The 25,226-nt window shown below is 42.4% G+C and overlaps 1 protein-coding gene across 4 annotated transcripts in view; it reads left to right on the top strand.

Annotated features, from left to right (window-relative positions):
* Positions 1 to 15,715: 15,715 nt before the first annotated feature.
* Positions 15,716 to 25,226, top strand: part of acsl6 (acyl-CoA synthetase long chain family member 6) — a 53,227-nt gene continuing 43,716 nt past the window's right edge. For 2 of the 4 annotated variants that reach the window (XM_079834207.1, XM_079834209.1), the window contains exon 1: positions 16,244 to 16,341. In XM_079834207.1, the coding sequence (XP_079690333.1) occupies positions 16,296 to 16,341 (46 nt within the window). In that variant the 5' untranslated portion in view covers positions 16,244 to 16,295. The other 2 variants (XM_079834210.1, XM_079834208.1) reach the window with 2 other exon arrangements.

Below are 25,226 nucleotides of genomic sequence, written 5' to 3'. Positions count from 1 at the left end.
TAAACACATTTTCTGCTTTACACACATTTTGCAATTCAAAATGGCACTTTTTAATTGCACTGAACACGGTTCTTAGCATAAGACACAACAATCTGACATAAAGTCACATGTTTGCCATTTCAAAACACTGGCAAAATGACACGTCATGAGCTGATTGGCCAATACATGAGCCACTGGCCAAACACCTCAATGGTTACAGTTTTTGCCTATTGCTTACACACGTTTTGCTAAATTTGCCTCATTGTGTCAAAACTCTACACACAAGCAAATAAGACACAACATTGGGAAATAAACCATTCACATATATGTCAAATTGAAACTCTACTATCAAAACCTAACAATCCTTTGTCAAAATGTCACTCTGATGACAAAATGATACCCACTTGCATCATATGAATACACTTTCAGATCAGCAGCAACACACTAGTCTACTTTATATAAAAAACTACAGTCTTCTGTTTTCAATGTTTTTATTCAGTTCCATAGAGGGCATGTTTTCACAACAACCAAAAAATGAAGTAATGAATTCAAAATCATTACATTAGTATATTTTACAGTACAGTAAATTCAGTTAAATCAAAAATAAAACAAACAATACACTACTGTAAACACAGAAAAACACAATTGTGCGCAAGTGGGCTTATGGATCCTGCCGTCTGTTGGGGTCTGGCCACAGGATCTCATCAACATCACAAGCAATGTCTTCTCTTGCTAAGCATCGGGGAAAATATCCCCTTGTGTGCCGAACCCATCCCTGGATTGACCTCACCTCAATGTCTCCGCAGGCCTGTTCCATTGCCTGCAGAAGAGACATACGGGCATGTGGTTGGCGGTCATATATTCGCCATCTCCAAGCGGAAAAAATTCCTCTATAGGATTTAGAAATGGCGAGTAAGGGGGCAAGTACAGAACTTCAAATTGATCATGGTTGGTGAACCAGTTCTGGACCAGAGCAGCCCGATGGAAACTGACATTATCCCAGACAACAACACACCTGGGCTGCTCTGGTCCATCCTGTACAACTGCATCACGAAGTGCATCTAGAAATGTGATTATGTGTTGCGCATTATAGGGACCCAGTTTGGCATGATGGTGCAGTAGCCCTCGAAGACTTATGGCAGCACACAATGTGATATTTCCCCCGCGCTGCCCCGGGACGTGCAAAATTGCCCTTTGGCCAATTATATTACGTCCCCGTCGTCTGTTTTTGCTAAGGTTGAATCCAGCCTCGTCAATACATTCATGCGGCTGGGCAGCTCCATCCATGTCCAAGATTCTCTGTAACAAAAAATACATGTTGTGGATGGCTTTACTCAAAGCACACACTTACACGACTACATATACAGAACCGACCCATCCCACCACACAGGTACCGGTGTAGCTTTCTGAATGAATCTATGTGGTACATATTCATCTGTTGCTGGACTGCACCCATTCTTTACTATAAATGTAAAGGACGGAAACACTTACCTGTACATATTCATGTCGAAGTTCTTTGCCCCTGACACTGTTCCTCTCAAATGGGACCCTGTACAGTTGCTTCATGGTCATGTTGTGCTTTACCAAGATCCGTCTGATAGTTGTGATGCTTACTCGATTTATGTTGTTGAATACTTGCCTATCTGCAAGTATTTGTTGCTGTAGCTGGTGGAGACGGATTGCATTGTTTGCTCTGACTTGGTTCACTATGGCAAGTTCCTGCTGTTGGGTGAACAGGCGCTGGCGTCCTACCCCCAGCAGGTCTTCTAGCCCTTCTGTAGAAAAATGCAACCACAAATTGTTCTCGTTTGCTTCTTTTTTTACAGTACTGTGTATACTGAACTTTACTGTATTTACCATACACAGTACTGAAACATCTCAACACGTTATCACGGTATGTTTCACAAAACTACCACTTTTGTTGAAAAAGGAGCATTAGCCACCCTGGAATACAATACATGTGATACAGTAACGTGATATGGTACAGTACTGTAAATACTCTAGATACAGTCTGAGTAGAGTAGAGAGTTGAAGACATACCTGTTTTCCAGTCGGAATGTCCTTATTATGGATGAAACTGTGAAGCGGCTTAGATTAGGATGGACTCTCTGCCCAGCTTCCCTCATAGTCAGGCCATGCTTGATGACATGGTCCACCAAAGTTGCTCTTATGTCATCCGAAATAATGGTCCTTGCGTGGCCTCTTTGACCACGTCCTCCTCCTCTCTCTCTCTCTGTCCTCCTCTCTCTCTCTCTCTCTCTCTCTCTGTCCTCCTCTCTCTCTCTCTCTCTCTCTCTCTCTCTCTCTCTCTGTCCTCCTCTTCCTCTTCCTCTGCCTCTAGCTCTCCCTGCCTCCATGCTTGCAAAGTTCTCAAAATGGCTTAACTGAGGCCTTTTTGTAGCTGGCTGATTGGTGTTCATTTTTGTAAGTAAGTGTTTTCAGGTGTGTGTCTATGTCTTTTCAATTAACCAATGTGTGTTGTATTTTGAATAGATGTGTTTTCCCAATGGTACCCTGAGATTTCATTTTTGAACTAAGTGTCTTATGTATGAAATAGTGTGTAGTGTCTAGGACCAAGTGTGTGGCAGAATTGCAACTAAAGTGCAAAGCAGCGCTTTTGTTTAAGGTATACAGCAGACAGATATAGTTTTGTTACTTTGGTTTAAGCATGTGTCTATAGTGTTCAAGCAACGGGCAAAAACTGTATATCATCAGAAATAGGGGTCCGTGCATGGCCTCTTCGACCTTGACCATGTCCTCCTCCTCCTCCTCCTCCTCCTCCTCCTCCTCCTTTGCAAGTAGATGCCTTCATGTGTGTATTTGAGTGGTTGTGATTACCCGATGTGTATTGTATTTTGGATACATGTGTTTTCCAAATGGATTGAACGAAGTGTCTAATGTATGAAATAGAGTGTAGTTTGCAGGACCAAGTGTGTTGCAGAAAGGAGTAAGTGTGTTGCAGAAAGGAGTAAGTGTGTTGCAGAAATGACACTAGAGTGCAAGCAGCGCTTTTGTTTAAGGTTTGGGTACATGTGTTTGAGGTATGGTAACAAAAGCTTTAAGTTGTGTTACTTTAGTCTAAGCATGGGTCTATAGTGTTCAAGCAACGGGAAAAACTGTAACAAAGATTGCATTATTTTATAGTTAAAGGGCAATGGGATTAAAAATGTCAGTTTTAATGGGGACATTTCTGTCCAAACGATGCTAAGAGGAAGTATTTTGTGTAACTAGTGCAAAACATTATATTAAAGGAAATGGGGGTGAAATAGTACAATTCCAATAAAAATACACACCTGTGTATTTTATATAAAATGTTATGCAGTTAGCATTAACAAAGTTATCAAAAAGACAAAACTGAAAAAGCCACAAATGTCCATAAGGATGCACAAGGGTTAATTTATTATTTTTATGTAGTGAAATACACTTTTTACAAAATTTGTTATCTAACAAGAAAGCCTTCCTTATGGCTGGCCTGAAGATGGGTTAGTTACATCTGTGGCGTGCCCAAAGTAGTAGTTTATTATTAATAAATCATCTTTAACTGTCATTTGCAGATCCTCAGCCCAAGCACACGATACACTTCACCACAATAACCTCCAAAACAACACACTCTCTTTTAAATATAACAATAAAAGAACATTAAACATTTACAAGCCTCCCATCCTGAGGAACAAACGCATACAATAACAGTTTATTTCTCCATATCCAGTCCTGTGCAAAGCATGATGGGAAGGGGAAATCCTGTCCCTGGTGTCTATAATGCACTTTTAAAACAACTCAAATCATTCACGTTCTCTCAACTCGAACGGATTGAGTAAAGTGGTCGAAAAGAATTGTGTTGGATGAACTGAAGTGAATGATGTTATTCTCGGAGGAAAAGGAATTCCAGGTCTAATTCTTGTTGGAAAATAATCATTTTGAGCATTTGCATTTATTTGCGTTAAACTATGCACATTTGAGTGTTTATTTGTATGCCTAATATGCCAAAAACATCCAATGTTTCTTGTCTCTTGACACTCAGTTAAGAATTCCATGAGTCATGTAAATACATATTTTCTATTCAAAAGAGGATGAAGAGAGTGTGTGTGTGAGAGGAGGAAGAGTGTGTGTGATACCTCAAATCATATATTATATTAGTGTTAATATTTCAGTTACTTTATTAAAGTAATGTAACGATTACTTTTCTAAATTATTAATGAATATTTTCAACTGTTAATCATTTTCAAACATTTAACCTCTAAAAACAGATGTTAGTTATATTTAGTGATATTTAAGAGAAAACACACAATTCTAGATCATGATACTGGAGTAACAACATGATGTTTTTCTTCTTACTGATATAAAAAAATCTGCATACTATTCTTTTGACCACTGTGTGTGTGTGTGTGTGTGTGTGTGTGTGTGTGTGTGTGTGTGTGTGTGTGTGTGTGGACTGGTAATCCCTACGTTATGGGGACAAAATGTCCCCACAAAGATGGCAATATCCGAAATCCTCGTCCTTGTGGGGACATTTTTAGGTCCCCATGAGGAAAACATCTTATAAATCAGACTAAGTGATGTTTTTTGAAAATGTAAAAATGCAGAATGTCTCCTGTGATGGGTAGGTTTAGGGGCAGTGGCAGTGTGTGTGTGTGTGTGTGTGTGTGATGGGTAGGTTTAGGGGCAGTGGCAGTGTGTGTGTGTGTGTGTGTGTGTGTGTGTGTGTGTGTGTGTGTGTGTGTGTGTGTGTGTGTGTGTGTGTGTGTGTGTGTGTGTGTGTGTGTGTGTGATGGGTAGGTTTAGGGGCAGGGGCAGTGTAGGGGGATAGAATATACGGTTTATACAGTATAAAAACAGTATAAAAACCATTACGCCTATGGAAAGTACCCATAAAACATGAAAACCCAACATGTGTGTGTGTGTGTGTGTGAAGGGAAACATTACACCATATAAGGCCGAATATTGATTTCTCACTGACAGAAGCAAGACGGCAACCCAAACAGATTCCCCCAGCTGTCATAACACACATGAGATTGCTTTTTTGTTTTTTAAAGTTATATTCCACCTTAAATATTGTTTAGACTCATTGTGTAGTTAAATAGCTCTACTTTGTAAGTAAAATGGCACAAACTAATTGCATTTTAATAGTTGGCAAATATACACTTTATTGCCAAAAGTATTGGGCACTGAGTTCAGGTGTTCAACCCCTTCATGGCCACTGGTGTATAACTCAAGCTCTAGGCCTGCAGACGCTTCTACACACATTAGTGAGAGAATGGGCCGCTCTCAGGAGTGTGTGTGTGTGTGTGTGTGTGTGTGTTTCAGGAGCTCAGAGAACTCAAGCATGGTGGGGTTGTTTTTCAGGGGTTAGTTCCAGTGAAAGGAACTCTTAATGCTTCACCAAGACATTTTGGACAATATCATGCTCCCAACTTTGTGGGACCAGTTTGGCGACAGCCCCTTCCTGTCCCAGCATGCACCAGTGCTCAAAGCGTCTACATAAAGACATGATGAGGAGTTTGGTGTGGAGGAACTGGAGTCCTGACCTCAACCCGATAGAACAGCTTTGGGATGAATTAGAGCGGAGACTGAGAGCCAGGCCTTCTCATCCAACATCACAAATGAAGAATCCCCATAAACACACTCCTTGAGGAAAGAAGAGCTGAAGAGCTGAAGCTGTCAGAGCGACTCCATATTAAACCCTACGGATGAAGAATGGGAAGCTCATGTGTGTGTGAAGGGGCGGCACAACACTTGGTGATATAGTGTATTTTGCACTGAACTGTTCTTTTCTAATTCTTTGATGAAATGATTTTTAAATGTCCAGCCCTGGAAAGCATTTTTATCTGCAATGTGGACTGATGTAATTGGCAGACATTGCGCTGCAAATTCAAACAAGAGAACCAATCAAAAGCATGTGAATACTATCGCTTTACTAAATGGCCTTTAAATGGCAGGAGGTATTGTGCACATCAAAAACAGGCAAAGCAACAAATGAACATTATTCAACATATCCTAGCTTTTTACAGAAAATATTCCCCTTTGTAATCATTAACATTTTTGTAGAAGATGAAGTATAACCGGCTTTAATAATCCACAAGGTAAATGCCAACACAGGTAAGCTCTCCAACACAACGTACACACAGATGCTCTGGAGGTGGACGGCTAACAGGAAGGCAGAACAAAAAGGTCCAGGGTGGAGCTGAAGTTGGTGAGAGCCAGGGTGGAGCCTTGAGCAGAGGCGAGCTGGTGGAAACCCAGGCCACAGCCAGGGAGGACAAGTGGTGGTACAAGTCCTGACACCTCCATGTGGATGGCCAGAGGTGATGATGATGGAGTTGATGGAGCTAGAGCAACCAAGGGTGGAGGTGTCGAATGGGGTGGAGGGCTGGAGAGCAGCGAAGGTGTGGCAAAGTCTGACCCAGGTGGAGCCGATTGACCAAGGGAGCCCGACGAGGCGGAATGGCTGATGGTCCACGCTTGAATGAGGGGTGGGAGGAGCGCAGGCGAAGGACAGATGATGAAGATTCTGCCAACAAGATGGTAAAGGGTAAATACTGAATTATTTTCTCCTAATTCAGGCTCAATATTTTGTGCTGCCAGAGTCTGAACCTCGCCCACATGGTCAGACTCCGTGGCGATGTTTCCCCGATGGCGTTGGCTCACAGGAGGGAAGGGCTTGATGTCTGCGGTGGGCTCATGCTGCTCCACCCAGTGCCATGGGCTCTGGCTGGGCTCTGGCTGGGCTCGGGTTGGGAGTGGGGCTGGTGACCTCATCCACTGTGAATGCAGATCCACAGGATACCAGCACACACTCCACAAAGGCAGTGAAGCTCCCTCGAGGAGCCTCCCCGGACAACTGCTCTCATGTAGAAGGATTCAGTCCGGCGAGCAGAAACCAGATGAGGCAGTGGTTCAGGAAGGTGGAGGAAATCCTCTAGATGAGCCTCGAGGGAGCGTCCTGATGAGTGGAGTTAACCACACACACCTAAACACAATGAGATCAAATGAATAACCATGACCACTAAGGCAGGAACAGTGCCAAAGACAAACGTGGTGTGACAAGGATGTTGATAAAAAATTAGATATATTGTTTTGTTCTTTGTATTTTATGCCAGTATGTTAGGAAACAGTATAGACACCTAAAATGTGTATTCTAATAGATTACATTACTAAGTTTTTTTTATTCTCTTCTTTTTCTCTCCAGAGCGGCTAGACGGCTGAATAAAATTCTGTTGTATTATTTTCCTGTTTAACACTGTGAAGCTGCTTTAAAACAATCTGCATTGTTAAAAGCGCTATATAAATAAAGTTGAATTGACTTGACTAATTAGTAAGGACTACAATCTGTAATTAATCTACCCAGCATTGATTATATTATATTTGTGGCAAGGAGGGACAAAGAGAGGATCCAAATGCAGACATATTAATGAAATAATAATCAAATACAAATACGAGACCCGACCATGAGCACACAAACACAAGGTTATAAGGTTATTACAGCTCAGACAACATATACTCACATGTATCACTTTTAGCAGTGGTTTCTGAAACTTCAAAGTGTTTCCTGTAAAATGACACCAGTATTGTGTATTTAGAGACACTGTGTGTGTGTATGGTTTTCAGCTTTTCAGTTTGGGGCGGCCATAATTTTAATGATACCCGCAGGTTTCTATGGCATATTTAATGACAAATGTCTGGAGCGCGTTCGTGTCATCGCAGAAACGACGCAAGCTCTAAATTATACAAATGAATACACTCCTCTCACTCAGATATTGGTAGCGTCCGAAACCTGGAAAACGCTGCCTTTCGGAGGACACATTTCAAGACAGGAAGGCATCAAGGCACATCCGAATCTATTGTTAGCTTCACTTCCCTTCTCCTGAGAGACCTTCATCTGATCGAGTTCTGAAGGCAGCATACATGTATCCTTCACTGCCTTTGATATCCCACAATCCTGTGCGTTCCATCTGTTGAACTAGAAATTAAAGGGATAGTCCACCCAAAAATGTAAATTTGCTGTTGATTTACCCATCCTCAGCCCTTCCGAGATGTAGGTGACTTTTTTCTTCAGTAGAACAACAAAGAAGAGTTTTATCTGAAACCGTGGCCCTTCCATATTCATATACTCCAAGTCAATCTGAATCGAGGTAATTCATTTTATTTGTTCTTTTTTTATTACTGACTGTTTACTTGTCCTTTTTGTAAATTCAATCAATTTTGAAATCATGCTTCTCTGTAAGCTATTGCAACAAGGTTACCCTATTGTAAATACAAATACACAGAGTGATCAAATGTTTAAGTGAGATTATTGTAATGGTTAGTTGATCAATGTTTAAATGTTTAATGTAAACAAAAGCCTAAATTAAAATCTGTTCATTGTTTAAAGCGGACGTGTCTCTTCAGAAGACTTCAGAAATTAGTTTTACAATGAGTCTTGTGCTTTTTGAAGCTTGAAAATAATGATTGCCTTGGAAAAATGGATGGACAAAAGTTGAGATATCAAAATATCTATATGGACGTATACAGTATGTGGTGTTTTAAAATGATATTGAACATGATACTGAATATTGATATTTTTCAAGGTATCGTATTGAAGTTAGAAATTCCAGTATCATGACCACTAATTCATGTCCTTCGTCAATAAAAGTGTGTTTTGTTGAAAGTATAGCTATTTTCTAAATAGATCTATGATTTGATTAAATATTGGTACTTCATTAAATACCGCCGGCTAAAAAGTAACTAGTTACTAGTACTCAGAGTTGTTTTTGCGAAGAGTAATTTGTTCTTTTTCTTAAGTACTTTTTTGACACCAGTACTTTTACTTGTACTTGAGTACAAATGTTCAGTTCTCTTTCCACCTCAGCACGTCTGGATTATTGTAATTCGCTGTATTATGGAGTTAAGCGTTCTTCTCTTGAGCGGCTGCAGATGGTTCAGAATGCTGCGGCCAGGCTGTTGACCGCTAGTAGAAAATTGGATCATATTTCTCCCAGAGGCGGACAGTACTTAAGTGTTTTTTCTTTCTACTCAAGTACACAAGTATATATTTTATCAGCATTTTTCTTTGGACAACTTTTAATTCATTACATTCCAAAGCATAATTTATAATGGGATACTTTTTACTACACTACATTTCATAAATAAAAGGTGTTTTTTTTTTACATAAAAAATATAGTACTTTCTTATTTGTACTTATTTGAGTAAAAGTATACAATACTACATTTTTTTAATGTAATTAAGTATTAAATTATATTCAATATGAAACATAGTGCAGTAAAAAGTACAATATTATGTTTTGGAAGGTTGTGAAGTAAAAGTTTTCCAAAGAAGAACACTGATAAAGTAGTTGGAAAGTAAAAATACTTAAGTACTGTCCGCCTCTGTTTACTCCCATCTTTAACTTCCTTGCATTGTACCAGTCAATCTGAGAATATAATTAAAATTTTAGTTTTTGTGTTTAAATCTTTAAATCGCCTAGCACTGGGTTATCATTCTGAAATGTTACAAACTCACAATCCGTCAAGGGACTTCTCTCGGTTCGCAGGTCTAAGCTAAAAATGATAAAAATGATTTTGTGGTAAAGTAAATACTACAGAAAACACAGATGTAATTTCTACAGGAAAAAGTTAGTTCAGACAAGAATGAAAAAAGTAAGTAAATTCTATATTAGTACTCAGTTTAAGCATGTCGAATTTAAAGCATAAATATCAGCATTATAAATTGAATCATGCATCATGCACTGGGGCTTGAATAATTAAGGAGGTTGGTTTTTCGCTGTTTTCCAGCTGTATTTACAGTTTTATCATTTCTTTTGTTGTTAGGTTTAGTAACTTGCCATTTTGTGACATTTGGAGTCCATTTTCTACTTAGAATTACACACGATCCATCAAATATTACCGTCTGAGTATTGTGTACAAAGTATTGAAGTCTCTGTGTTCACCTGCCGCGTTACTTCTATTATGTAGATATGATATCTACACAATATCTATATTGTGTTATTTACTATTTATTTCTAAGCAAAGCATACACTTTAAAAGTGTGGTTTAATTCAATGTTATATTGTTTGAGCGAAATGTACCGCAAAGGAAAGTAGAAATTACTCAACCTTTTACTGGCCACGTTAAAATTACTTATTTTCTTATTTTTAACTTAGTTAAGTAGAGTTTACTTAATTTCATATGTGAAATTTACTTTAAAAATATGCGTGCAAAAACTTGCCAAAGAAAAATTAAGTAGACCTTACTTATTGTTTTTTTTCAGTGTAGAGTGGACAGAGCATTTGGAGTAGCAGGCCCAAAACTATGGACTAGCCTACACTCTCAGAAAATAAAGTACACAATTGTACCTTTAGGGGTTCAAGTGCTTGTCACTGGGGTGGGAGCCTGAAGGGTACATTTTTGTACCTCTAAGTCAGGGGTGGGCAAGTTGGGTCCTAGAGAGCTGATGTCCTGCAGAGTTTAGCTCCAACCCTACTAAACCACCACAGTATAAACTCATGGCTCCCAGCATGCATTGCAGCATTAAGTATGTCACCATTGTGGAGATTCATATGCTGATTCTTGATATCTGTGTGTGTCTAAACTTTTTTCACCCTAGAATGTAGGCCTATTAAAAAATCAAAACTCAGAATGTCTGATCTGTGGCAAGAAAGTATTGTTGGTGAATAATATTTATTAATAGTTTGAGTCAGTGATGAGTTTAGTCAAACATTTTTCTTCATGACAATTTTAATTTGAACAGATAATGTGTTTTGTTAACACTGTAACAAAAACCACAAACTAAAGCCAAGAGTCAAACTGCCCAACTAAAGGAAACATTTCCAATAAAACATCAACATCTATAAACCTCTGTTCATTCTCAATAAGAGCTTCTATAGACGTCTTTCAGGGTTGGAGCCAAACTCTCTAGGACCGAACTTGCCTACCAATGGTTAATTGTAGGGGTAATTGTACCCTAAGGACCAATTGTGTCCCTTTAAAGGCACAGTTATACAGTTTGTTCCCCAAGGAAAATTGTACCTCCACTGTACCTTTTTTTTCTGAGAGTTTACCGATCTCGATCAGAACGCTGCCATCGCTCTTTATTTTAACATCAAAACTAAACAAAAAAACACTTATTTACTGTAGCTTTTAATACTAAATTTACCATTTGGGTAACACTTTACTTGAAGGGGTGTGCATAAGACTGACATGTCATGAATATGAAGAAGTTTGTATGCATGTTTATGACGACTGTCATTAAGTGTCATTCGCTCAATTATGTCATTTTTAATGCAAAGATGACATTAATTGAGATGTCTTAGTTATGACAACTTGACATTACCAAGACAACATAACCTGTCATAAACATGACATAGCAGATTAATCATCAAACTTAAGAAACGACTTAGCTTTATGGGTTAACATTAAACTGTCATGTGGTTGGTTTTGATGTTGACTGAGGCCATTTTAATGTCATGAATATTTTTCAATGGTACAAGTTGAATTTGTCATTAAAGTGTCATTAAGTGTTAATAATCTGTCAAATTATTTTATAACAGCGTCATTAATATTTTTCAGTTCATGTTTTTTAGAAAAAGTTTCAGATAATAAAAGGTCAGAGATAATAGACCATTTCAAATGTCTTAAAAATATGAATAGGTGTTCAAGAAATAAAATCAATCTTCCAATAATATTAATAATAATTAAAATTGATAAAATTATATTTTATTGCATTTGGAGACTGATTCACCCAAAGTTAAATAAAAACAGTCCAATGGTGGGTTAAGCCTTCAGGGGTTTTCAAACTTTATGACGCCAAGGACCCCCAAATATGATTAACCTTTTATGAGGGACCCCCTTCCTAAAATCAATCTATATATTGTAAAATTGGATATACTTAATGTTGGATGTATAAAGAACTTCATTTGTATAAGCAACTTTCACATGAAATGTATGTAAGCAGCTCCCGCACTAAAGAATACTGCCTTAAACAGTGAGATAAAGGACTATAGTGAGAGAAAAACTCACTAAAGATACAAAGCACACATATACAATTCTGGAGAGTATGTACAGTATATGGCGATAAAGGAGAGAAATATCTAGAACTGAAACAGGTAGAATGTTCAGTAGACTTTATCCATTTTTGCTTTGTCTTTTTATTCTCTGAAATTTTCTGGGGACCCCTTGGAACCGTCTGGAGGACCCCAGTTTGAAAACCCCTGGCTTAAGCCATGACTCGATTTCCTCTGTGATGCCACACTCTAAAAAATGCTGGGTTAAATACAACCCAAGTTGGGTTGAAAATGGACTAACCCAGCAATTGGGTTGTTTTAACCCAGTAAATGGGTCGTTTTAACCCAGCGGTTGGGTTAAATGTTTGCATTTACATTTACATTTACATTTAGTCATTTAGCAGACGCTTTTATCCAAAGCGACTTACAAATGGGGGCAATAGAAGCAGCTAGAGCAGTCGAAGGGCAACAATATCAGCAATATATAAGTGCTGTAACAAGTCTCAGTTAGTCTAGCACAGAAGTATACACATTCTTTTTTTTTTTTTTTTTTTTTTTTTTTTTTGGTTAAAACAACCCAATCGCTGGGTTAGTCCATTTTCAACCCAACTTGGGTTGTTTTTAACCCAGCATTTTTTAGAGTGCATAGTTAAGTTCAAGAAAAATATTCATGACGCTGTTATAAAATAATTTGACAGAGCATTGACACTTAATGACATTTTAATGACAAATTAATTTTGTACCACTGAAAAAAGTGGTCATAAAAAAAATCCTAACATTACACTCTAAAAAACTCTGGGTTAAAAACAACCCAAGTTGGGTTGAAAATGGACTAACCCAGCAATTGGGTTGTTTTAACTCAAAGATTGGGTTGTTTTATGCAAATATTTAACCCAACCGCTGGGTTAAAACAACCCAATTGCTGGGTTAGGTCATTTTCAACCCAACTTGGGTTGTTTTTAACCCTGAGTTTTTTAGAGTGTATAATGGCCTCATTACAGCCAACGTCAAAACCATCCAACATTAAGTATATTCAATTTTAAAATATATAGATGGATTTTAGGAAGGGGGTCCCTCATAAAAGGTTAATCATATTTGGGGGTCCTTGGCGTCATAAAGTTTGAAAACCCCTGGCTTAACCCACCATTGGACTGTTTTCATTTAACTTTGGGTGAATCGCTCTCCAAATGCAATAAAATATAATTTTATCCATTTTTATTATTATGTCCTACCGTAAATATATCATAAATGTTCACTCCAAAAAATGCTGGGTTAAAAACAACCCAAGTTTGGTTGAAAATGGACGAACCCAACAATTGGGTTGTTTTAACCCACTGAATGAGTTGTTTTAACCCAGAGGTTGGGTTAAATGTTTGCTGAAAACAACCCAATCGCTGGATTAAAACAACCCAACTGTTGGCTTTGTCTAATTTTCAACCCAACTTTAACCCAGCATTTTTTAGAGTGTATTATTAGTAGTAATATGCGTTGCTAAGGACTTCATCTGGACAACTTTAAAGGAGATTTCCTCAATATTTAGATTTTTTTACACCCCCAGATTCCAGATTTTGAATAGTTCAACCAAATATTGATCCATCAAACCATACATCAATGTAAAGATTATTCAACTTTAAGATTATGTATAAATCTCAATTTTAAAAAATGTACCCTCATGACTGGTTTTGTGGTCCAGGGTCACAAATAAGAAATGTTTTGTGTGTATATGTTGAATTTTGGGATCATCCTCCTAGGATAAATCACTGTGAAAGACGCGTTTGGTTTGCGTAAAGTGAGCGGCAATAACTAACAACACATCATGTGAGTCAAAATTATCAATTTTTCTTTAATGCCAAACATCATTTGGATATTAAGATCATGTTCCATGAAGATATTCTGTAAATGTCCTACCGTAAATATATCATAAATGTACACTCTAAAAAACTCTGGGTTAAAGACAACCCAAGTTGGGTTGAAAATGGACTAACCCAGCAATTGGGTTGTTTTAACCCAGCAGTTGGGTTATGCAAAAAACAACCCAATTGCTGAGTTTTTTAGAGTGTATAATGGCCTCATGTATAATGGCCAAAAATCCTAACATTACACTCCTAAAAACTCTGGGTTAAAAACAATCCAAGTTGGGTTGAAAATGGACTAACCCAGCAATTGGGTTGTTTTAACTCAAAGATTGGGTTGTTCTAACCCAGCAATTGGGTTGTTTTATGCAAACACTTAACCCAACTGCTGGGTTAAAACAACCCAATTGCTGGGTTAGTTCATTTTCAACCCAACTTAGGTTGTTTTTAACCCAGAGTGAATAATGGCCTCATGACAGCCAACGTCAAAACCATCCAACATTAAGTATATCCAATTTTAAAATATATAGATGGATTTTAGGAAGGGGGTCCCTCATAAAAGGTTAATCATATTTGGGGGTCATAAAGTTTGAAAACCCCCTGGCTTAACCCACCATTGGACTGTTTTTATTTAAAGGGTTAGTTCACCCAAAAATGAAAATTCTGTCATTAATTACTCACCCTCATGTCGTTGGACACCCGTCAGACCTCCGTTCATATTCGGAACACAAATGAAGATATTTTAGTGTAAAGCTGATGCTGAGAAAGGCTTCAGATAGGCCTCCATTGACATTCAGTACATTGACACTTCCAAGATCCATGAAAGGCACTTAAAACGTCGCTACAAAGTCTATCTCACCACAGTGGCTCTACAATAATCTTATGATGCGACGACAATAGTTTTTGTGCGCAAAAAAAAATCAAAATAACACCTTTTTCCAACTGGTTCTCTGACGGGTGTCCAACCACATGAGGGTGAGGAATTAATGACAGAATTTTCATTTTTGGGTGAACTAACCCTTTAACTTTGGGTGAATCGCTCCCCAAACGCAATAAAATATAATTTTATCAATTTTTTTTTTATTATTAATATTGGATGATTGATTTTATTTCTCGAACACCTATTCATATTTTTTAGACATTTGAAATCATCTATTATCTGACCTTTTATTATCTGAAACTTTTTTTTTTTTAAACACTGAATTGTAAAAATATTCATGACGCTGTTATAAAATAATTTGACAGATTATTAACACTTCATGATATTATAATGGCCTCAGTCAACATCAAAACCAACCACATGACAGTTTAATGTTAACCCATAAAGCTAAGTCGTCTCTTAAATTTGATAATTTATCTGCTATGTCATGTTTATGACAGGTTATGTCAAGTTGTCATGACTAAGACATCTCAAATAATGTCATCTTTGCATTAAAAATGACATGATTGAGCGAATGACACTTAATGACAGTCTTCATAAACATGCATACAAACTTCTTCATATTCATGACATGTCAGTCTTAGTCAAGTAAAGATAAAGTTCAGATTTTAGAAAAGAAGCATGACTTCTCATCTTACAAAGAGTGTCTTATTCTCACTAGTGTATGAGTAAAGTCAGTGTGGGTTTCTCTACACCTCTGTTACACCATCTAACCCTGGCGAGAGAGAGACGGCAGCCCTGTCGGGTTCCTCGGTAAAACACACTATTACACACGCAGTGTTTGAGCCGTGGACACACACTATTACACACGCAGTGTATGAGCCGTGGACACACACACACTTGAGTAAGCCGCTCGGCCATCTGCTTTGACAGCTCGGTGACATTGGATTGAGTGGCAAATCCATGGCAGCTGCGTCACCATCAGCCTGGCCAAATCTCTGAGAGTTTCACTGTTCACCAGCCCTCAGCACCAAACACAGCCCTGGTGTGTGTGTGTGTGTGTGTGTGTGTGATCTGCGCGTCGACTCCTGAGCGCGTGGAGTAAGTGCGCGGTCACGTGATGCAGAAGGAGAGCCGCTCAAGGTTAAACAGGCGTCACGTGACTCCTCAGGGGCCGCTGAATGGCTGACGGAGCGAAAGATGGACTGATAAGAGTGCGATATCACTTCCCCCCCCACCCCACACACACGAAACAATAAACACACCGACAATGTTTACACTTAAAAACGAAAATATAATATTATAGAGTGTTTCTGTCAAAGTTAGACGAGCCGCGGATGATGGAGAAACGCGCGCATGACGTCACAGGGCAGCAGCATCTCCTCCTATAGGCGCATCATCATCCTCATCATCATCCTCCTCGCGTGAGGGAGGAGACAGGAGGTGAGCCACACACACACACACACACACGGAGAGAGACCTGTCTGTCGCGCACTGCCTCTTCCTCTCAGGCCTGTGGACCATCCGCATCTCTCTCTCTCTCTCTCTCTCTCTCTCTCTCTCTCTCTCTCTCTCTCTCTCTCTCTCTCTCTCTCTCCATGACTGAGGCATGCTCGCCTTCGCTCTAGTCGCCGGATCTGTCTGGGTTGTGTTAGGTGAGTCCCTCACACACACTCTCTGAACACACACACTCGCGTTATACAGGATCGTTTATCATCTCAGATCGCCGGTGGAAACGCGCGTCTCCGAGCGCACCGACTGCGTGAGCGCGTTCGCGCTGCGGCAGCTTCGCCGATCGGGAGGATTTCTGTGATGCGGCATGAACGCGGAAGCTCTTCCGCGACGCGCTCATGCGCGGGAATGACTTTATGTGGTGATGTGGTGATGTGTAGCGACCGCACACGGATGTGCTCGCACATGTATGTTGTGTTCGTGCGTTTTATTGCACGTTTTTTAACGCGGCGTGTTTGCCGGTGTCGTGCTTCATTGTGTTACGCAGAAACCGGTGACGTCAGGGCGAGCGCGCCTCCTGATTGGCTGGCGCTGTCCAGCGGAGAGGTGCTGAAACGTCACTCCACCTGCACTGCTGCTTTACTACGAGTCTGCGTTTTCTCCCTATGGCTGACTCCAGGATGGCTGTGAGCAGATCTATAATGGTGACAGAAGGATCACACTCTTTACACATCATGCATCTTTCATAGAACAGTGCTCGGACACTGCCTGCCTTCTGCCATGTGCTGCGTATGAATTATGCAGGCGGTCCAGGTGAACCTAATCTTTTACCCCGTCCTCCATAATTTAAAGATTTAGGCTGACGAACACTTTCTGTCTTCTGCAGTGAGATCACTCATCTCCTTCGCATTGGCTTTAGTGCTCACTCTGAGACGGGATATCCAGTGTTAGAGGAGATCTGACTGAGGGACAGTTCACCCATGGGCGTCAGAACCAGTGCACACTCACACAAATGCTGGGCTAAAAACAACCCAAGCTGGGTTGAAAATGTACAAGCCCAGCGGTTGGGTTAAATGTTTGCCGACTGTGCTTAAAATTAACCCAAAGTATGTTGGAAATTAACATTATTAATACGTTTAATGAGTATTAATTAACCAATAAACATTTATTAAATTGCTTATTAATAAATGTTCACCTTTTGATTATTATTGTTGCCTCTTGTAATTATGTGTCTCTGATTTTTGGGTTCATTTTAAACCAGCCATATTGTAATTTTTAAATAATAGTTGGGTTAAATAAAACTGCCCAACACGTTGGGAAAATATTTAACCCAATCACTGGGCTAAACAACCCAACCGCTGGGCTAAAACAACCCAATCACTGGGCTAAACAATCCAACCGCTGGGCTAAAACAACCCAATCCTGGGCTAAAACAACCCAATCGCTGGGCTAAAACAACCCAATCACTGGGCTAAAACAACCCGACCGCTGGGCTAAAACAACCCAATCCTGGGCTAAAACAACCCAATCACTGGGCTAAAACAACCCAATCGCTGGGATAAAACAACCCAACCGCTGGGCTAAAACAACCCAATCGCTGGGATAAAACAACCCAACCGCTGGGCTAAAACAACCCAATCGCTAGGCTAAAACAACCCAATCACTGGGATAAAACATCCCAATCGCTGGGCTAAAACAACCCAATCGCTGGGCTAAAACATCCCAATCGCTGGGCTAAAACAACCCAATCGCTGGGCTAAAACATCCCAATCGCTGGGCTAAAACAACCCAATCGCTGGGCTAAAACATCCCAACTGCTGGGCAAAAACAACCCAATCACTGGGCTAAAACATCCCAATCGCTGGGCTAAAACATCCCAATCGCTGGGCTAAAACAACCCAATCGCTGGGCTAAAACATCCCAATCGCTGGGCTAAAACATCCCAACCGCTGGGCTAAAACAACCCAATCCTGGGCTAAAACAACCCAATCACTGGGCTAAAACAACCCAATCGCTGGGATAAAACAACCCAACCGCTGGGCTAAAACAACCCAATCGCTGGGATAAAACAACCCAACCGCTGGGCTAAAACAACCCAATCGCTAGGCTAAAACAACCCAATCACTGGGCTAAAGCAAGTCAACCACTGGGCTAAAAAAAAAACTATCTCTGGGTTAAAACAACCAAATCACTGGGTTAAAACAACCCAATCGCTGGGATAAAACAACCCAACCGCTGGGCTAAAACATCCCAATCGCTGGGCTAAAACAACCCTATCGCTGGGCTAAAACATCCCAACTGCTGGGCTAAAACATCCCAATCGCTTGGCTAAAACATCCCAACCGCTGGGCTAAAACATCCCAACCGGTGGGCTAAAACAACCCAACCGCTGGACTAAAACATCCCAACCGCTGGGCTAAAACATCCCAATCGCTGGGCTAAAACAACCCAATCGCTGGGCTAAAACAACCCAATCGCTGGGCTTAAACAACCCAATTGCTAGGCTAAAACAACCCAATCGCTGGGCTAAAACAACCCAATCGCTGGGCTTAAACAACCCAATTGCTAGGCTAAAACATCCCAATCGCTGGGCTAAAACAACCCAATCGCTGGGCTAAAACAACCCAATCGCTGGGCTTAAACAACCCAATTGCTAGGCTAAAACAACCCAATCGCTGGGTTTGTCCATTTTAAACCCAACTTGGGTTGTTTTTAACCCAGCATTTTTTAGAGTGTATGTGGTCGGGACAAGACACACCCACTTTTTAAAACTAATGATATTGGACTCAGTTTTACCGTCTCTAATCCAGTGCATGTCTGTTCACCGATAAACACTTTATTATGAAACACACGCTAGATGCTTTTTTGATCTAATATGTGATGGGAAAGGTGGATTCGAGCCTTGGGTTGATTTTTACCCTACACCATTACCACAGTGAATAACTCGCCGTGGACTTGCCTGGCCCAGCATCAGCTCCAGTAAAACTGATCTGGGGACGACCCACACACACGTTCTTCTGCTTCTGATGCCCATGACCCACACACACGTTCTTCTGCTTCTGATGCCCATGACCCACACACACGTTCTTCTGCTTCTGATGCCCATGACCCACACACACGTTCTTCTGCTTCTGATGCCCATGACCCACACACGCGTTCTTCTGCTTCTGATGCCCATGACCCACACACACGTTCTTCTGCTTCTGATGCCCATGACCCACACACACGTTCTTCTGCTTCTGATGCCCATGACCCACACACACGTTCTTCTGCTTCTGATGCCCATGACCCACACACACGTTCTTCTGCTTCTGATGCCCATGACCCACACACGCGTTCTTCTGCTTCTGATGCCCATGACCCACACACACGTTCTTCTGCTTCTGATGCCCATGACCCACACACACGTTCTTCTGCTTCTGATGCCCATGACCCACACACACGTTCTTCTGCTTCTGATGCCCATGACCCACACACACGTTCTTCTGCTTCTGATGCCCATGACCCACACACACGTTCTTCTGCTTCTGATGCCCATGACCCACACACACGTTCTTCTGCTTCTGATGCCCATGACCCACACACACGTTCTTCTGCTTCTGACGCCCATGACCCACACACACGTTCTTCTGCTTCTGATGCCCATGACCCACACACACGTTCTTCTGCTTCTGATGCCCATGACCCACACACACGTTCTTCTGCTTCTGATGCCCATGACCCACACACACGTTCATCTGCTTCTGATGCCCATGACCCACACACGCGTTCTTCTGCTTCTGACGCCCATGACCCACACACACACGTTCTTCTGCTTCTGATGCCCATGACCCACACACACGTTCTTCTGCTTCTGATGCCCATGACCCACACACACGTTCTTCTGCTTCTGATGCCCATGACCCACACACACGTTCTTCTGCTTCTGATGCCCATGACCCACACACACGTTCTTCTGCTTCTGATGCCCATGACCCACACACACGTTCTTCTGCTTCTGATGCCCATGACCCACACACACGTTCTTCTGCTTCTGATGCCCATGACCCACACACACGTTCTTCTGCTTCTGATGCCCATGACCCACACACACGTTCTTCTGCTTCTGATGCCCATGACCCACAAACACGTTCTTCTGCTTCTGATGCCCATGACCCACACACACGTTCTTCTGCTTCTGATGCCCATGACCCACAAACACGTTCTTCTGCTTCTGATGCCCATGACCCACACACGCGTTCTTCTGCTTCTGATGCCCATGACCCACACACACGTTCTTCTGCTTCTGATGCCCATGACCCACACACACGTTCTTCTGCTTCTGATGCCCATGACCCACACACGCGTTCTTCTGCTTCTGATGCCCATGACCCACACACACGTTCTTCTGCTTCTGATGCCCATGACCCACAAACACGTTCTTCTGCTTCTGATGCCCATGACCCACACACACACGTTCTTCTGCTTCTGATGCCCATGACCCACACACACGTTCTTCTGCTTCTGATGCCCATGACCCACACACGCGTTCTTCTGCTTCTGATGCCCATGACCCACACACATGTTCTTCTGCTTCTGATGCCCATGACCCACACACACACGTTCTTCTGCTTCTGACGCCCATGACCCACACACACGTTCTTCTGCTTCTGATGCCCATGACCCACACACACGTTCTTCTGCTTCTGATGCCCATGACCCACACACACGTTCTTCTGCTTCTGATGCCCATGACCCACACACACGTTCTTCTGCTTCTGATGCCCATGACCCACACACACGTTCTTCTGCTTCTGATGCCCATGACCCACACACACGTTCTTCTGCTTCTGATGCCCATGACCCACACACACACGTTCTTCTGCTTCTGATGCCCATGACCCACACACACGTTCTTCTGCTTCTGATGCCCATGACCCACACACACGTTCTTCTGCTTCTGATGCCCATGACCCACACACACGTTCTTCTGCTTCTGATGCCCATGACCCACACACGCGTTCTTCTGCTTCTGACGCCCATGACCCACACACACGTTCTTCTGCTTCTGATGCCCATGACCCACACACGCGTTCTTCTGCTTCTGACGCCCATGACCCACACACACGTTCTTCTGCTTCTGATGCCCATGACCCACACACACGTTCTTCTGCTTCTGATGCCCATGACCCACACACACGTTCTTCTGCTTCTGATGCCCATGACCCACACACGCGTTCTTCTGCTTCTGATGCCCATGACCCACACACACGTTCTTCTGCTTCTGATGCCCATGACCCACACACACGTTCTTCTGCTTCTGATGCCCATGACCCACACACACGTTCTTCTGCTTCTGATGCCCATGACCCACACACACGTTCTTCTGCTTCTGACGCCCATGACCCACACACACGTTCTTCTGCTTCTGATGCCCATGACCCACACACACGTTCTTCTGCTTCTGATGCCCATGACCCACACACACACGTTCTTCTGCTTCTGATGCCCATGACCCACACACACGTTCTTCTGCTTCTGATGCCCATGACCCACACACACGTTCTTCTGCTTCTGATGCCCATGACCCACACACACGTTCTTCTGCTTCTGATGCCCATGACCCACACACGCGTTCTTCTGCTTCTGACGCCCATGACCCACACACACGTTCTTCTGCTTCTGATGCCCATGACCCACACACACGTTCTTCTGCTTCTGATGCCCATGACCCACACACACACGTTCTTCTGCTTCTGATGCCCATGACCCACACACACGTTCTTCTGCTTCTGATGCCCATGACCCACACACACGTTCTTCTGCTTCTGATGCCCATGACCCACACACACACGTTCTTCTGCTTCTGATGCCCATGACCCACACACGCGTTCTTCTGCTTCTGACGCCCATGACCCACACACACGTTCTTCTGCTTCTGATGCCCATGACCCACACACGCGTTCTTCTGCTTCTGACGCCCATGACCCACACACACGTTCTTCTGCTTCTGATGCCCATGACCCACACACACGTTCTTCTGCTTCTGATGCCCATGACCCACACACACGTTCTTCTGCTTCTGATGCCCATGACCCACACACGCGTTCTTCTGCTTCTGATGCCCATGACCCACACACACGTTCTTCTGCTTCTGATGCCCATGACCCACACACACGTTCTTCTGCTTCTGATGCCCATGACCCACACACACGTTCTTCTGCTTCTGATGCCCATGACCCACACACACGTTCTTCTGCTTCTGACGCCCATGACCCACACACACGTTCTTCTGCTTCTGATGCCCATGACCCACACACACGTTCTTCTGCTTCTGATGCCCATGACCCACACACACACGTTCTTCTGCTTCTGATGCCCATGACCCACACACACGTTCTTCTGCTTCTGATGCCCATGACCCACACACACGTTCTTCTGCTTCTGATGCCCATGACCCACACACACGTTCTTCTGCTTCTGATGCCCATGACCCACACACGCGTTCTTCTGCTTCTGACGCCCATGACCCACACACACGTTCTTCTGCTTCTGATGCCCATGACCCACACACACGTTCTTCTGCTTCTGATGCCCATGACCCACACACACACGTTCTTCTGCTTCTGATGCCCATGACCCACACACACGTTCTTCTGCTTCTGATGCCCATGACCCACACACACGTTCTTCTGCTTCTGATGCCCATGACCCACACACACACGTTCTTCTGCTTCTGATGCCCATGACCCACACATGAAAGGGTCATTTCCTCTCCCTCTGTGTGAGGATCGTGTTGAGCGTTGGTGAGCGGACGGACATCGGCCTCCACAGCTGGAAGAGTCAAACGTCTGCTCATCAACCGTCTTCAAGAGAAGCTCACACAGGTGTGGGACATCCTGAGGGCGAGTACCTGCTGACTTCTGGCTGAACTGGCCCTTTAATGGCCAGTCCTGGGAATCCCACAGTTGCTCAATGTCTGCGGCTTCTGCTCGTCTACAGGACGCCACATCCTCTTTCAGCCGAGATCTCACAGGCCTCGCTCTGGGTTTGGCGGAATGAGGAAGACGATGTGTGTGTGAATGACTCAAATGTGGCTTAGTGAGCAGAATAAATGTGCTGAGTAAATCACATGCAGCTCATGCCAGCTGGGTCAGTCGGTTAGCTCATGTGTGATGGTGTGAGCATGCTAGCGCTCCTGTGAAACCGCCAGTGTCTGAAGGCATCTTCAGATTGACTAGTGTCCTCATTCAGACCCAGGGTCAGTGCAGTTGATCAGTAATGCAGTATTAGTGTGTTTTAACATGAGGTTATGGTCGGGTCATTTCCTGTAGATGTGACTCACTGCGTTTGCTCTATAGGTGTGTGTGATCTGTGCTTTACTGTTATTCATATGTCAGTCGGTGAGTGTGTGTGTGTGAGCTGTAAGCTAAGCCTGCGTATCATGTAGTCAAGGGTAGATGGAGGAGGGAGAGAGAGAGAGAGAGACGCATCAGCTGAGGGTGGTGTGATACGGTGGCCACCGAGGTTCAGAGCAGACTAATGCGCTTCGCTTTCCCTGCCTCTGTGTGTGTGTGTGGGAACAGGACCGACTAATAGCATCCTGCACACACACACACACACACTATCACTAACACATAAGTCGAGTCGTTTATAAAAAGAAGGAAGGAAGCCAGGGAAAAGTGGACTTTAAATAGCCGGTGGGTCACTCTTGTCCATCTGCTTTGTGGACTAATAGGCCGTAATCTCCTGTGATAGGGATGCCTCTGCGGGGGCGGGGCTTACCCTCCAGACCCCGCCCTCAGGATGGACAGCAGCCAATCAGCACTCTTCACAAGATGTAAGGCTTTGAATGGCCACATATGGAGAAGGTCGTGGAGTGATTAGAGAACAGGAACGATGCCCTGATCTGTGTGTGTGTGTGTGAGGCAGGAGATGAACCTGTTTATTCAACACAATGTTTGAGCTCCGGTGGAAAATGTTTTTATAGTAATGTTTCCTCACTGCTGTTGGTTTGATAAGAACAAGTACACGTCAGCACACTTTAAGAAGAGCACTTACACACACAGTAAAAGAAAGTTAAAGAATGTCCTGATGATTTCCTGATCCCAGATGTTGGTGTGTTTCTTTCTTCAGTGGAAAAGAAATGAAGTTTTTTGAGGAACACATTTTTTTTTTTGAAGTGAGAGCAAAAATGATGTGTTAAGAAACATGGCGGGCTATGAAGACGAGGGGAAGGGCTTGACCCGAGCTTTGACTCTCAGAGACGGACGGGTTAACCGTGAGCACAGCTTCACACACCGCTCTGAGGGTTTTGAGTTCATGCGTTCTGGTCGGAGTGACGTGGACTGATGATGTCACGACTTTATAACAAATCTGACATTATATAATGGTCACCAGATCATGGGATTGGACATGTCACCAGAATGCATCTTTATGATCTGTTTGTTAATGAATAAGAATATATTATATTTCATATCCTGCACACGGTCTATATTTAGGTGATAATCCCGTGATAATCTACGGCGTATAAACGAAAGCTCGTGCTGGACGCCTGGGGAATGAGTTATGGCAGGGAATATCTGTCGCTAATGGCCAAAGCCACATCTAAAGATGTGTGAGGCTCGTGTGCATCAAACCCCTGGAGCTCTGCGGGTTATTATAAGTATGTATAGTCTGCCAAAATAATTACTATGGTTTGTTTCTTATGCAGAGTTGCAAATCTCAAGCTGTTAAACACAGTGCAGTCTGGACAGGAAGTAAGCTTCAAGTAAACAGACTTCCCAAACAATCAATACTTACAAAACACAATTCAGCAGTTGTGTTGCCATAAACAACCATAAGATCAATATGCGTTATTGACCAGGCATATGCATTAGTCCCAGTTGTCTCGAAATAATAGTTAAGATGCCTGAACTTCACGTTCAGAGGTTTTCAGAGGAAGCCTGTCTCAGATTCTGTCAATGTCTTCTCAAGATTCCTCAACAAATGGGGAAGGAATGAAACCTCAAACATTACTGAAAGACAAAATAGTTCAGTGTTATTAGAAATGGGTAATTTTACCAAATATTAATGTAAACACTACAATTATCTTAGCAAAAGTGTTGCA

The sequence above is a fragment of the Gobio gobio genome (assembly GCF_949357685.1).
Source record: "Gobio gobio genome assembly, chromosome: 14".
NCBI classification, from domain to species: domain Eukaryota; kingdom Metazoa; phylum Chordata; class Actinopteri; order Cypriniformes; family Gobionidae; genus Gobio; species Gobio gobio.
The sequence above is the reverse complement of the archived record's forward strand: the minus strand, read 5'-3'. Positions and strand labels throughout refer to the sequence as shown.